The 16,566-nt window shown below is 38.5% G+C and overlaps 1 protein-coding gene across 1 annotated transcript in view; it reads left to right on the top strand.

Annotated features, from left to right (window-relative positions):
• LRP1B (LDL receptor related protein 1B) overlaps window positions 1-16,566 on the top strand; it is a 794,402-nt gene that overhangs the window by 744,869 nt on the left and 32,967 nt on the right. Inside the window, exon 32 of the mRNA XM_039338160.1 lies at window positions 4,048-4,197. Coding sequence (XP_039194094.1) covers window positions 4,048-4,197 — 150 coding nt within the window. The remainder of the gene's footprint in view (window positions 1-4,047; window positions 4,198-16,566) is intronic.

Raw genomic sequence — 16,566 nt, 5'->3', positions numbered from 1 at the left:
ATATGTTTAGGACATATATTATTACATAATTGAGATTTATTATTTCAGTCTTCTTCTTCTTTACATTTCTCCCTTGCATTTCTTATTTCCCTTATTTCTGTTCACAATTTCTGGCTATTAATGATTTTTACTTTTGTCTTTTTTCTATTAAAAGATTTTAGCAATTTATCTTATCTTCATTTCTAAGTTCATTTTAGTTGTTTCTTTGCAAAATAATTTGGCTATGTAAAATTATGGAATTTTAAATTATGAATAGCAAGCATTCTAATTTGTAGACCAGTTCTGTAAAATACAGCAGTATGTGCTGAGGCAGAAACACTTCTAGAATTGATCTCAAAAGTGTTATTCCAAATTAAAGGTAGGATTGTGACAAGTCTATAGGCCAGGCATGAATAATGTTTTAAGAGTCATAGACCACAGTTCATCTTAAAATTCCAAAGGATTGAGGGAGATCATCTTGTTCTGTAGCAATATCTTTAGTAAGAGTAAAAGTGTATTTGGCAATACTTTTTCATATTTGGAAAAGTGAAATGTAAGATTTTGCTATTTTTATGACAGATTTCAGTTATAGGGATTGAAGTAAGTTTGGAAGTGGTGTTTTTATTTTTACTAACTCTTCCTTCATTCAAATGCAAACATACATTGAAAATCAGCCTCACAAATAAAAATCTGGGGCCATTTTTTAAAGCATTTAAAGTTGGGAATAGGAACAGCAGGTGTGGCTTCCAATTCTCATCTCCATTTATTGGCTAGGATAAAGAAAAAAAAATATCCCATCAAAACTGTGCACACTGGTTACAGATGTTAGTTGTAGTTTCAAGGTGTTGAAGAACTGCAGCTGGAGAAGATGGTTTGAGAATTGCTCACTTCTGCTATATGCAAACTATTCCCATTATGCACATGGTTTCATAATGTGCCCTTAATAAATGTTAAGTCATGATTTGTTGACTAAATGATAGTTGACTGGGTCCACAGATTTCAGTAATGAATAATTATGGCTTCTAAGTCACAGTGATTGGATTCACATATTATGGAATAAGTCACATTAAACCTTAGCATAATTCATTCAATCAGCCATAAAGCTTTGCCTTAAATTGTGAGAACATTTGTTAAAATAACTTGACTTGGCTGATAATAATGGAGGAAAGAAATGACATTTTTAAATAATTTGCATATTCAAAAAAGTACTGCAAAATAAAATTCATTTCAGTAATATGAAGTCTTCCCTAAATAGTTTTACCACTGTTCACTGTATTGCTTTTTGTATTAATAAAAAAAATATTCAGCAACTGACTAATCTCTGTTTGCCTATTGCATTTTAAAATCCATTTACTTAAAATATAATTGTATTACAATCTTGTCAGAGTAACTACTTGGCATTTATTAGTATGTACTGCTACTCAGTGAAGAATGGTAATCTTCAAGCAATTTGGCTCAACAAGTTTTGCTTCTCTAAAATAAAAAAAGAGACAACAACAGCATTTTAAGCTTATATATTGTTAAACATTGCTCATTTAGATGTATTCTTTGTTACCAGAGGTATTAAGAACCTCAAACAAAATATGTGATTGAATTAATTAGTAAGCAATGGATTTAGAATTCAATCTCCTAATGAAAATGTCCCCTTCCCCAATATATTTTGTTGCTTAGATATTTTCATTTGTGCACATTGGTTTATTAAAGTATACAGTTTAATAAAGTGTACAAATGGCAAAACCTATGGGAAAGAAATTACAAAATAATGAGGGCAGCTACTTACAAAGAGAATGTATATAAAATATTCTATAGATGGCACTTACAACCTGCAAGATTAGCAAAAATGTTTAAAAATGTGTCTAGCAATTGTTGGAAATGCAGATAAAATCCAGGCATGTATTATCATCTTTGGTGGACATGCCCTAAAGCAAAGAACTATTGGTCAAAAATACACAGGTGGCTAGAAAAGATGATAGGAACACATGTAGACTATAAACTGGAATTATAATATCATAAAATTATGATAAGAAATGTGTATACTTAATACCACAAGTATTAACAGCAGTGAGAATTATATTTGCTCAAAACTGGAAAAATGAAGAAATACCATCTGAAGAAGACATAATTAAGAAAATGTTGGACTGCGCAGAAATGGATAGGCTTAAATTGAAAATGAAGGGGAAGCAAGACTCAATACTTTCAAATATGGCAATTTTTTTTATAAATGGTTAGAAAAACGGAATAAAGGGTAGGAATGGAAACTGTATTACTATTAATGCTAAACACATAAACCCAGACAATGTGTTGCTTATTAAATACTAAGATTGTTACTGTAAAAAATTAATAAAATATACATAAAAAATAAAATATAGTGAGGAAAATCATACCAAGATAACAAACCTTTGTTAAAAAAATAAAAATAGGTAGGTAGGTAGGTAGGTAGATAGGTAGGTAGATAGATAGATAGATAGATAGATAGATAGATAGATAGATAGATAGATAGATAGATAGATAGATAGATAGATAGATAGATAGATAATTTTATATCTATAGTTGCCTATGAGCAAAATGATACTCGTGGGATAATCACCCTGGAGGAAGAGAGACTGTTTTCATATTTCTCTTTCCCTACAACTTGTGAAATACTGATGTAGTTGATTGAAGATAGTTAGAATCAAACAGATTGTGACATAAAGGATGAGAAGGATGAATCAGTTGCATTCATCTTGCCTTAATACTTTTTTCTGGATTCCAGTTTCTTCTGTGAAAATAAAGTGTCTTTGAATTCTCAGAACAAATATTCTAAATCTAACTCACTGTCTCATGATAACAACATGAGGCAACAAGCATATATCAGGAACAAAATCTGTAGAAGAAAATCTGTCTCAAAAAAATCTAAAATGATTTCTAAATTGTGGATATAAAATATATGTTCGGTTTCTTTACTGGCTAGAAACATGCAAGAAAGTAGGCAATTCTATTGGATGCACCCAGTATCAAAATCTGTGCTTGCATAAAATTGTAAAATTAAGATTAAAAAAGGAGTAGATAATATTGTGAAGTTTTGGTGCTCTCTGTCACAGTATTAGATGAATGCTGACAAATTATGGTTTTATATACTGTAGAATTATGCCCTGCTCAGTAAGTTTCTAATCCTGCAGTACTTCTATAAACTACTAAATTGTAGTGCCAGCAATTAATATTACACTGTTATGTACGTTTTCTGCAAAACAGAATTCAATTATCTTAATACCAAATGTCATCTTAGAATTTTATTGTATTATAACTCTACATTAACTTTGAACCTTTTTAAGGCAAGTGTATAGCTTCAGAATATATAACAAGAACTGTACAAGTTTCCCTAATTATTAATTTAAAAAATAAAATAAAATGTATAATTCTGATTTTTATTTTCATAATTTCCCTAATTACTATAGAACATCCATGGAGACTTGGGCTATCAGTGGCTAATAGGACTGTGCAATCATTCATTCAGAACAGGTGATCAGAAACAAATGGGAGCTTGTACACGGCAATTTTTGAAGAAGCTTGCAAGGCTTGAAAAAGACAGGAATGTTTTAACCTAAAAATTGTAGTACATATTTACTGGGTAATAGGGGGACAAAAATGTTGTTACTTATTTTCATGCAATAACCAGGAAACTTGTAGTAAAGGTAACGATTGGATAGAAGGTAAACAATCAACACTGAAAAAAAAGGAAAATTAGGAAAGTATTAAAAAGTGAAACCCCAAGAACAAAGGGCAAAAATTATCAGTAATATTGCTTGCAATGGATAATAAAGAGGGCTTATCTGTCCCAAAGTCTTTATTTATTTATATAGGAAAAACAATAACAAGTAAATAACACAAGTTATTTTATTTTGATACTGTTCAGATTTTTATTTGCTTTCTTTTTTAAAAAAATCTAACAACTGGGCTATTTTTTAAAATGATTTAGAATCCATCAATGTATTTTGAGGTTGTATAAGCAAATATGAAAATGTAAAAAAATAGAGTTCATATATTGACATTTCTGTAAATATGATTCCTATATCTGAAAATGTGTTTCAGGTTTGTGCATAGATTATTCAGAGAATAAACTCTACTGGATCAGTTCAGGCAATGGAACTATAAACCGATGCAACTTGGATGGTGACAATTTTGAAGTAATAGATTCAATGAAAGAAGAGCTAACCAAAGCTACAGCCTTAACTATAATGGGTAAGTGAACATATAAGTTAACATGGTTCACATCCAATATTTAATCCTCTTGATGCACTTTAATTATCAAAAACTTATCAGACTTTTCCATTAAAGTATGTTGTACCATATTTTTTTAATATGAATTTTGAAGCCAGCGTTTATTTTTGGATATTTTATGTTTAAAAATACTTTTATTTGTTTATTCATAAGGTTCCACAATGTTCTACTCAATCAGGTAGGACAAGAAAGTTTGAAGATTGTATGATTTGGGGATTATTGCATAATTCAGTTAGGGATGCTCTTTTTCTACTGTACAATGGAAATATGTATATCAACACATATGCACACATACAGTACTTCTACAGTATCTATTGCTGTCTTTATCATTGCTTTAGCTTTTATCTTGTAAATAAGATCGCTGATATTCATTTTTATATAATTAACAGATCTAGAGCTAGAGCTCATCTATTATTCATAGTTAAATATTAATAGTATAATTGCTTGATATTTTATGTAAAAAAATGATATGAAAAACCAAAAGGAACAGGTAAAAAAGAAAGTATAATTAAAATAGAAGAATATAATTGTATAGCATAATTCTTAAAATGATTTCAAAGTAGTATCTCTGTAGTAATTATGGTTGATGGTACTGGAAGGAGAGGCGATATTCTTGCTGAAGATGGAAAAAGACTATGAAATCCTTTAGCAATGATTAAATAGTAGATTATCTTATATCTAACTATATGCATTTACTTTTGTCATTAGAAATAATTTTAAAAGAATATCTTTTAAAATGAATACCTTTAATGCAGGTAGTCCTTGATTTAGGACAACAATTGAGACCAGAATTTCTGTTATTAAGCAAGACAGTTAAGTGAGTCACAGCCAATTTTCTTTTATTTTTTTGTCATGGTTGTTAAGTGAATCACTGCAGTTGTTAAGTGAATCATGTGATCATTAATTGATTCAACTTCCTCCATTGAACTTGCTTCTCAGAAGCTGGCTAGGAAGCTCATAAACGATGATCCTATAACCCTGGGTTGCTGCATGCTGACATGCTGGCTGTCAAGTGCTCAAATGTTGATCACATGACCATTGAAATGTGATAGTCCTAGACACAAGGACCAGTTGTAAGTCAGCCTTTTTTCAGTGCCATTGTAACTTCAAACAGTTGGTAAATGAATGGTTGTAAGTCAAGGACTACCTCTACCAATTTTGCTTGTTATTATATGCTGCTTTCATATTTATTGGATTAATGTGAAATAAAATCCACTGTTATGGTCAAGTAACTGGCTAAAAATAGAAAGTAGAGAATATCGTTACTTAAATAAATCCTGAGGACACAAGAAATTAGTTGCTCAAGTTTATGTAGTGATTCTAATACATTTATAAGAGATCTTGATTCAGGATAATCAATGAACTGGCCAGGTTTTACAGCTGATACAAATTATTTAGAATGATGTAAACCAAACCAGCCACTAGACTCTACCGGCATTCTTTTTAGCCAAACGTATTAACCATATATAGTATATATAAACCAACAAATTCCATGAACTGGAATTGACTCTAGCTAAACAAGAGAGATATTTTGAATTCATAGGAAATACCTCACTGAAAAATGCCCAATATACAGTAGTTTTGGGAAAAAGCAGATTAAGTGATAAAGATTGTTAGGAAATGGATCAAAATAAAGTATTATAATATAATAATTTTTAAAATCTTAAAATGGATACTTCAAAACATGAAACAATGCATAACATCTTGCCCAAATTCATTATGGTATTGAAATGGTTTTCCTGGGAAGAAAAGTACAATATTCAAGACTTTCTGATTTACAAGTAAAAGATGCAATACATAGCATTATATTTGATATGGAAAAATAGATTTAATGATAGTTAAGAAAGGTGGAATTTCAAGATCTATTATTTCCTAAGGTTTATACAGTATGAATGTAAGTGAGGTTTACAGAGAAGCTGGTTAGGTTTGCTGATAACACCGAATTATTTCAGGGGAGGCTGATAAATAAAAGTGAAGTATATTCATAGCCTTGAATTATTTATAAAAATAATAAAAAAATCTAATAAATAAAGAATAAACAAATCAAAAACATTTTATCTCAAGCAAATGAATATAACCATTAGAAGTAGTTCAGTGTAAGTGTAATTGATGCAGATTGCAGGGAAAATTCTAACTTTATAGCATGCTGAATTGACTTGGTAATGATGATCATTGAAAAGTATCTGGTGGTCATAGTGGATAGCTTGAATTAAAGTGTTAGCCACTGTGAAGCTACTTTAGGTGCTGGTGATCTTTAGGATATCTGATACATTTATAACAGTATCTGATACATTTATAACAAATATTTGATATGAGCATACTGGAATACAATCATTGCTTACCAAAAATAATACTGAAGAACTGCAAAATATATAGAAAAGATAAATTCATGATGGACCTAGAACAATTCCTTTATGGGTAGAAAATATGTGATTTAAAAAAATAATAAGAAACAGATGTTTAATTAGATATTTAAATGTGCTGCACCTAATGTAGAACAAATAGGTTGCATTTTTATACAAATATATGGATTTGGGAGCTCTTTATATGCAATCTTTAGGTTCAGAGGCTCCATAATACTAAAAACCAACTGACAGGAAGCAACAGTGATACTCTCTTTGGTGTCCTTGTGACATCTGGTTGGTTGGGTGTGAATTAAGATGCTAGAAAAGGACTTTTGGTCTGACACAGTATTAACCTTACAGTGTATTCTTTGCTTATGTCAATATAAGCCATAGTTCATTTAAGTACAGTCTCATGATTTGTATTAATCTTCATTCTATGTAATCATATACTTATACAGTCTTTATTGTTAACATAAATCCAAACAACTATAGTGTTTTATTTTATCTCTTACTTTATCTCACGCCAACTTGATCAGTAATTAAGGATTGTAATTAAATATGGTCACAAACCTGGGAATAATTGAATCAATTATAACTCTCAAATCTTCCAAGGATTGTGGGAGAGTGGAAACAGCAGTCCTGCATGTAGCATTGGTATACCATTGCATGTCATGGGAGATTATGCTATTGTTGATTCATTTTTCCATTTTTGCCCTGATGTTTATGCATAGTAAGGTACTAGGAAGAGTGTAGCCTGTCCTCTAATGCAGAGGTCCCCAACCATTTGGGCACCAGAGACCGGTTCCGTGGAGAGAGTTTTTCCATTGAGTGGAGGGTGCATGTTTTTTTTGTGCTACTTGCATCTTGTGGATGGGGCTTTGCTTGTTTGTGCGCCCCAATTGCTGGAATGCTGCAGCTGGTACTGATCCACAGATTGGGGGTTGGGGACACCTGCTCTAATACTTCTCTGAATTTGCTATTATCCCCTTCACAATGTTGGACCAAGATAATAGACAATAAATCCAATAAATTTATATTTAAAAAACATCACTGGAACAATATTAGGATCTCTGGTTGAAGATCTATCTGCCTTACCTTTTATGATCTCAGAGTTGCTATTGAAATAATGTTATGTGATACACATTGGTTGCTATTCTCTCTTGCAAAATTTTCTTTAAGTGGCATTTACTATAGGTCCTTGTTATCTGTTTCTCCTCTGGACAACAACAGTTATATTTTGAAAGACGTATTATTGTAATACATTGTGTTACTATATTTTTGTGAGATTATATGGTATGTTACACGTGGACTAGTCTTATAGACAGTCCAGAAAATTTAATAACAAAGCAAAACTCTTACTAAAGCATTAACTGTCACTTGGTATTAAGGTCTTATTCCACCAACTTTATGAAGTCTTTGCTAATTGTCAGTTTCCAGACCCAATTTAAAGTGCTGGTATTACATTATAAATGAGTAGTTTGAAATAGTAGTTAAAGGGACCAGGCTAGAAATTGGCAGACCATGAGTTCTAATCCCACCTTTTACATGAAACTGTCTGGGTGACTTTGGGCCAATCTCTTTTTGAGCCATAAGAAGAAGGAAATGGAAAAGCATTTCTGAAAAACTTGCCAAGAAAACTGTAGGGGTTATTTCAGGCAGTCAGCCATTATCTCAACACTAACTTGAATGTAAAAACAAATCAAAAATAAACAAAAAAACAAAATATTACCATATAAGGCATTTAATGGCTTGGATTACTGTTCCAGAACATATTATTCTGTATCTTCTATTTTAGAATAGAATAGAATAGAATAGAATAGAATAGAATAGAATAGAATAGAATCTGGAAGGGACCTTGGAGGTCTTCTAGACCAGCCCCCTGCTCAAGTAGGAGAACCTATACCATCTCTGACAGGTGATTGTCTAGTCTCTTCTTAAAAATCTCCAGTGATGGAGCACCCCTGATTTCTGGAGGCAAGCTGTTCCACTGGTTGATTGTCCTCACTGTCAGGAAGTTTCTCATTAATTCCAGGTTGCTTCTGTCTTTGATCAATTTCCAACCATTATTTCTCATCCTTCCCTCTGGTGCTTTGGGGAACAATGTGACCCTCTCTTCCTTTTGGCAGTCCCTGAGATACTAGAATACTGCTATCGTGTCTCCCTTATTTCTTTTTTTCTTTAGACTAGCCAAACCCATGTTCCACAGCCGTTCTTCATATGTTTTAGTCTCCTTTGATCATCTTAGTTGTTCTTCTCTGAATTTTTTCCCAAACTCTCAACATGACCAAAATTGGCTGCAGTACTCCAGGTGTGATCTTACTAGGGTTTTATAAAGTGGTACTAATACTTTGCGTGATCTTGATTCTATGCGTCTGTTTATACAATCCAGGATTGTATTAGCTTTTTTGGTTGCTGCTGCATACTGCTGGCTCATAGTCAAGTGATCATCCACTAGGACTCCAAGGTCCCTCTCACAGTTACTGTTTTTGAGCCAGGTCTCACCCAATCTGTACTTATACCTTTGATTTTTCCTGCCTAAATTTAAAACTTTGCCTTTCTCCACACTGAAACTCATTTTGTTGGATAGAGCCCATTGTTCAAGTTTGTCTACAACTTTTTGGATCCTGAGTTTATTTTCTGGGGTGTTTGCTACTCCTGTCAGTTTGATGTCATCTGCAAATTTGATGAGTTCCCCTTCAATTCCCTCATCTAAGTCATTTATGAAGATGTTGAAGAGTACTGGGCCTAAGGTGGGGCTTTGTGGTACCCCACTGCTTACTTCTCTCCATGTGGATGTAGTGCCACTGAGGACTACTCATTGAGTATGGTTTGTCAGCCAGCTACAGATCCATCTGGTGGTGATGTTGACTATTCCACCTTTTTTCTAGCTTAGCAAGCAGTAGATTATGGTCTACTTTGTCAAATGCCCTACTGAAATCTAAGTACACTACATTCACAGCATTTTGCTGGTCTACTAGTTTAGTTACTTTATCAAAGAATGAAATAAGATTGGTTTGGCATGATCTATTTTTAACAAACCTGTGCTGGCTACTGGTTATGACTTTGCTTGCTTCTAGTTGTTTGCAGATCTGTTTTTTGATTATCTTTTCAAGGATCTTCCCAGGTATTTATGTTAAACTGATTGGTCTTAATTTCCTGGGCCTGATTTTTTCCCTTTCTTGAAGATGGGAACCAAATCAGCCCTTTTGCAATCCTCAGGTACTTCCCCAATGCCCCAGGATTTATGAAAGATGTGGTGCAATGATTCTGAGATAACATCTGCCAGCTCTTTTAGAATTCTACGATGTAATCTGCCAGGACTTGGGGATTTATATTCCTCAAGGTGTTCTCTTACCATTTTCTTGCTTATTTTAATTTTTGTTTCTAGTATGTCTTTTGCAGTGGTTTTTTTTTAAATATGTTGAGCTATAATTTCTTTTTGTGTGAAGACTGATGCAAAGTATAAGTTAAGCAGCTCTGCTTTCTCCCTGTTGCCTATTATTTCCTTGCCATCTTCTCTCTTTAGTGGACCTACAGTTTCCTTGGCTTTTTTCTTGTTGGTAATATGTTGGAAGAAACCTTTTTTATTATCCATGATTTCTGTTGTAAGTCTTTGTTCATTCTGAGCATTTGCTTTCTTGACCTCATCTTTGCATGTTCTGGCTGTCTGCTGATAATCAGCCTTTCCATTTTTTTCATTTGTTCTTTTTGTCTTTCAGTTTGTCAGAGAGATCTTTGTGCAGCCATGCTGGTTTCTCTTGCATTTCTTTTTTTCTTACTCAATGGTTTTGTGCTGGTCTGGGCTTTTATGATCACAGTTTTCAGGGTTTCCTACACTTCTTGGGTTGTTTTCCCCTTTAGGATTTTCATCCATGGGATCTTTCCTAAGTTCTCTCTGAGTTTGTTAAAGTCAGCTCTTTTGAAGTTTAAGACACTGGTTGGATTGTTTTCTATTCTAGTATTTGCGTTATATCACTTCTATCTATAACCTCTATCACTTCTTCTCTATTTATAAGGATTAAGTCCAGTATAGCTTTACATCTAATTCCCTCCTCCACTTTTTGGGTGACAAAGTTGTCGGCTAGGTTGGTTAGGAATCTGTTTGATCTCCTGCTCACTGCAGAGTTTGTCTCCCAGTTGATATCTGGATAATTAAAGTCTCCTATTACTACCTTGGTATGCTTCTTACATATGTTTATTAACTGGTTGGCAAAGAGTTCATCTATTTCTTCTGATTGATTGGGTGGCCTGTAATATACATCTATGGTGATGGCACTTTTTTCTATTTTATATTGACCCATATACATTCTGGAGAGATTTTATCTTTGATCACATGCATTTCTGTAGATATGTAGTGTTCTTTTACAAATAGTGCAACTCCCCCTCCTCTTTTTGTAGACCTGTTTCTTTTGAACAATTTGTATCTATCCATTAGTCCATTCATCAATTTTGTCCCACCAGGTTTCTGTAATGCCAACTATGTCATACCCTTCCTCATGTACTATTGCTTCTAGTTCATCCTGTTTGTTCCCCAAGCTTTGAGTATTTCTATATAAGCATTTAAGACTTTTATGCCTGTCCAAGGGTATGTTTCTTGCATCTTCTGATTGTTGTTTCAGTTTTTCTTTTTTCTCATCACTGCCTGCCTCATTGTTTGATTTGTTTTCTTAGGATTTGTGATTGGTTTTGGGTTCTAGAGATTCTAGAGATTGGTCACCCTTGCCCTCAGTTTTAGTTTCAAGCCCTCCTGATGAGTTGGGCCAGTCTTTTTCCAAGTACATTTTTGCCTGTTTTTGTGAGGTGCAGCCCATTCCTTGCCAAGAGTCCTTTGCATAGGAAATGCAGACCATGATTCAGGAAACCAAAGTTTTCTTGGTGACACCAACCCTTTAGCCAATGGTTTATTTCTAGAATTATTTTTTCTCTCAATGGGTGTTGGCCTTTCGTTGTGCTTCTAGCTTCTTAACTTTATTGCCTAGTTGTTTGTAGTCTCTCATTATTGTACTCAGGTTGTTGTTGTGTCGTTCGTGCTAATGTGGAGGAGGAGGAATTGGTAGTAATCTGTAGGCCTAATTATTTTGGTTAGGTTCTTTGATTTTGCTCCAGAGAGACAACATACCTCCCTGGATTGTATGTCCAGCCTGCAGATGGATGATTCTATTCCTTTGAGGATAGAATCTCCTATTACCAATGTTATGTCCCGAGCCTTGCAAACGGGCTCGGGGCGTTTGCAGGCAGTCCCGGGCAGGTGCAAGCTGCCCGGGACCAGACAGGCTGTCGCCAGTGCCTGTGCGCATGCGCGGGTGCTGGCGTGGGAAAAGTAACACATTGACCCGGGAGATGCCTATATAAGAGGCTGGGAGCTTTTGGGCGTTGCTGAAGCCTTCATCTGTAAGCTGAACACAGAATAAAAGAAAACCTGAGAACTACAACTGCTTCTCGTGTCTTGCCTTTCGCGAAGGACTCAACACTGGCGACGAGGGTGGGATACCTTGCACCGACTGAAAAGAAAAAGGTGTAAGCTTACCCAAGTGAGTCCTGAGTGGCGGAACGGCATTGACTCGGCAGCTACCCGCCAATCCAGTGCGCATTCGGAGGTAGGCTGGCTGATAGACCCGTCTCCTGAAGATGGCAAAAATTGGAAGGCTTTCGGAGTTTGACGTCTCACATCCAGAGAGGTGGGAGTCCTACGTAGCCAGGGTGGAAAACTACCTCAAGGTGAACCAAGTGAGGGAAGATAGCTTGAAGGCTGCCACCCTGCTGTGTGTCTGCGGTCAAGACGCCTTCGAAATCGCAGAGAACCTCGCAGCATCTGTCCCATTAGAGTCTGTCAGCTACGCAGATCTAAAGAAGCTACTGAAGGAGCACTTCCAGCCTAAGATGTCCGTCATCGCATGGCACCACACCTTCGAGCAGAGGGATCAACGATCCGGAGAATCGGCCAAAGAATACATCGCCGCATTAAGAAAGGCCGCCAAGCACTGTGAGTTCAAGGACCTTGAAGAACGACTGAGGGACCGATTTGTGTGCGGGCTAAGGCATCGAGAGTTACAACAGAGGCTTTTCGCCAAAGAGGACTTGTCCTTCCAAGATGCCTTGAGAGAAGTCACCGCAGAAGAAGCAGCAGGCGGCGCCATCAAGAACATGCGGCCGATCAGGAACAGTCCAGATGTTGCATCTGTGCACCAAGAAGAAGTCCAAGGGAACTCCGAGGAGGATCCGGATGAGGAAGTCGACCGTCTCCACCCCACGAAGGAAGGGAACCAGAAAGGAAGCTCTTCAGCTCCCCTCAAGTGCATCGGCTGTGGAGGTCGCCACAGGAGAACCGACTGCAAGTTCCACTCCGCTATCTGCGGGCGTGCGGAAAACAAGGACATATTGCAGCTGTGTGTCTGGGCCGACGAAAGGTACAACCTCAGGAAGAATTGTGCCTGAAAGGTACCAGGGTCCCCAGCCAGAATAGGGTGGGGTTTTTCGCTTCGCGAAGAAGCATCTTTAGGACAGGCACACACAAGCCCATTAAGAAAAAGCTGTCACTCAAGGTGAAGCTACAAGGGGTTCCATTAACTATGGAACTAGACACGGGGTCTGCACTTTCAATCATCTCCTTACATACATTTAGGAAGATTTGTTCCGGCAGTGGAACTCAGGACAAGTTAAGGCCTTCTGACATTGTGCTAACAGACTTTCAGAATTCGAGAGTGTGTGTTAAGGGGGAGGCCACCCTTAACATTCAGTACAAGAATTTTGAAGGTCCACTAGACCTATTAGTAGTAGGGGGTGAACGAATGAGTCTCATAGGACTCGATTGGTTTGAGGCCTTGGGGATACACGGCACGGGGCTCAACAGTTTACAAACACTCGACCTGCAGGAAGTCTGCAAAGAATTCGCAGATGTCTTCAGCCCCCAGCTGGGCACATTCAAAGGACCCCCTGTGTCCTTAAAACTAGACCCCACTGTCACTCCCATTAGAATTAAAACAAGAAGGGTCCCTTTTGCTTTAAAGAGTAAAATTGACACTGAGTTGGACAAACTGATCCAACAAGGAATTCTAGAACCTGTTGACTCCAGTCCTTGGGAGACCCCCATTGTCACGCCTCTAAAGGCAAATGGGGACATTCGCATTTGTGCCGATTACAAATGCACTCTGAATAAGGCATTACAGCAACATGCCTATCCTGTTCCTGTGGTCAGTCATATCCTGGCCTCTCTCAAGGGGGGGCGTGTTTTTGCAAAGCTTGAACTAGCTCAAGCGTATCAACAGCTGCCTGTTGATGATGATGCTGCTATAGCTCAGACTATTGTGACCCACAGAGGGGCCTTTAAGGTAAAAAGGCTACAGTTTGGAGTGAATGTCACTCCTGGGATTTTCCAAAGCGTAATGGAAAACACACTACAGGGTATACCGGGGATTTGCCCCTACTTTGATGATGTCTTAATTGCAGGAGATTCCACACACATTCTAGCTGAAAGGCTAAGGGCTGTTTTGTTAAGATTCAGGAAGACAGGCCTCAAGCTTAAGAAGGACAAATGCAAAATAGGGGTGCCTTCTACTGAATTTTTGGGGTTCAAAATTGATGCTGCTGGGATTCACCCTGCTGAATCCAAACTAACTGCCATTTTAGAAGCACCTAGGCCAAAGTCTAAGGCCGAACTTCAGGCCTTCCTGGGCCTCCTGATTTTTTACAATTTTTTTCTTCCACATAAAGCTAGTGTAGCTGAGCCTCTTCACAGGCTATTAGACAAACAAGCAGTGTGGCAGTGGTCACAAACACATGAGACTAGTTTCAATGAGGTCAAGGCCTTGCTCACTTCTAACAGTGTACTTGCACACTTCAATGAGTCCCTTCCTGTGTGCATCGCTTGTGATGCTTCCCCTTACGGGGATGGAGCTGTCCTGAGCCACCTCAGGTCTGATGGAACTCAGGTTCCTGTTGCATATTACTCCAGAACATTGTCTTCTGCTGAGCGCAACTACGCTCAAACAGACAGGGAGGCCTTAGCTGTTGTTGCTGGAATTAAAAAATTCCATGATTTTTTATATGGCAGGCATTTCACGGTCTTCACTGACCATAAGCCTCTGCTGGGACTGTTTACCACATGTAAGCAAACTCCCCAAATCATTTCAACTAGAATGCTCAGGTGGTCTATTTTTTTGTCTGCATATAATTTTTCCTTATTTCACAAGCCTGGGAAAGAGATGGGCCATGCTCATGGCCTCAGTAGATTGCCCCTGCCAGTAATAGAAGCTGACCCTGCGCCAGCTGTTAACATTCTATCCATTCAAGCCTTGCCAGAGTCCCCTCTGAACGCCAGGGATGTAGCCGCTGAATCGGGCCAGATCACACAGTTTCACGTGTTCTTTCTTGGGTTTTGTCTGGATGGCCTGAGCACTGTCCTAGTCCTGAGTTTCAGAGTTTCTGGTCTAAAAGGAACAAGTTGTCCACTTCTCAGGGTTGTCTGCTTTGGGGAAACAGAGTTGTCATTCCCACCTCAATGAGGACTAGGATCTTAGGTTCCCTCCACGAGGGTCATCCTGGCATTGTTCGAATGAAGGCCCTTGCGCGCAGCCACTTGTGGTGGCCTGGTCTAGACAAGGACATTGAGGCTAAGGTGCATGCATGCCACCTGTGCCAACGCTCTCGCCCAGAGATGCCCCAAGCTCCTGTGCATAGATGGGAGGAAACACAGTCCCCATGGTCTAGGGTGCACATTGACTACGCTGGGCCCTTTCAGGGCCAATTCTTCTTGGTCCTCGTTGACAGCCATTCAAAATGGCTTGAGGTTGTACCTGTCTCATCCACCACCCCTGCAAAGACTATTCAGGTACTGAGGGGGATTTTTGCTGCACACGGGCTCCCAGATGTCATTGTGTCTGACAACGGCCCTCAATTTACTTCCTCCGAATTCCAAGCTTTCTTGCAGGCCAACATGATTCGTCATGCCACTTCTGCACCCTTCCACCCGTCCACCAACGGTATGGCTGAACACATGGTTCACATCACCAAGGACGCCTTGAAGAAACTCACCTATGAGGACTGGCATCACAGTTTGGCTGACTTTCTCCTTTCTTATCGCACCACACCGTCCACTTCTACAGGGAGAAGCCCAGCTGAACTTCGCTGGGGGCGCAAACTGACTATGAAGCTTGACCGGTTGCATCCGGACAGACTGCCTTTATCTACCTCACACCCTAGGGCACCTAGACAACTACTTGTGGGTGTCCCAGTTTGGACTCGCAATTACGGGCCTGGTCATACATGGGTCCCCGCTTCTATTTCCAGGGTCACAGGTCCTCTGTTCTACGAGGTCTCCCTGGACAATGGTCGTGTCCTGCGTCGGCACATTGACCAACTCCGCCCTAGGCGGGACCTTCCTACTGAGACTCCTGGGTCTTTTCCAGGGGGGGGAAGGGGACCCCCTTGAGCAAAGGGAAGGGCATGAGCTGCTGCCCATCACCAATGATGGAGCCACAAATGGCACATTCCAAGATTCCGCAAGTGCCCCAAACAGGAATTCTAGGGGCCTATCCAACCACCAGGCATTCATGCCTACTCCAGCCAGGGAGTCACCCCAGGGGTACAATCACTATTCACCTGCACAGCACAGTACTCCAGTCAGGGAGGATACCCGGGAGCATCCAAATAAATCATACCCCGCAAGAGAGCTGGCACATAATCCCCAGAGTTGGCCTGACCTTACCCCAAGTCCTACAGGGGGTCAAACATACAGGGAGGTGGTCGAGGAACCAAGTCCCGACCGCAACACCTCTAGCCCAAATCAGGGAGTAACTGAGTTTTGGGAAGGTACAGAAACCCACACGAGCCCGGACACAGAACGGGGTTTAGGGGATGGACAGCCTCCTGACAGGTCTTGGACGGACCTAGGAGGTTCTACAGAGACGCCCAGCAGTGGCTATCACTTCAAGGGGCCCGAGGGCCTACAGCTAGGCGGGTCAACCAGGTCACAAAGTGACAGAAGCCC

This window comes from Crotalus tigris, unplaced genomic scaffold (genome assembly GCF_016545835.1).
Source record: "Crotalus tigris isolate CLP2741 ecotype Arizona unplaced genomic scaffold, ASM1654583v1 scf7180000017694.5664430, whole genome shotgun sequence".
NCBI classification, from domain to species: Eukaryota; Metazoa; Chordata; class Lepidosauria; order Squamata; family Viperidae; genus Crotalus; species Crotalus tigris.
This window is presented reverse-complemented; position numbering and strand designations above follow the sequence as displayed.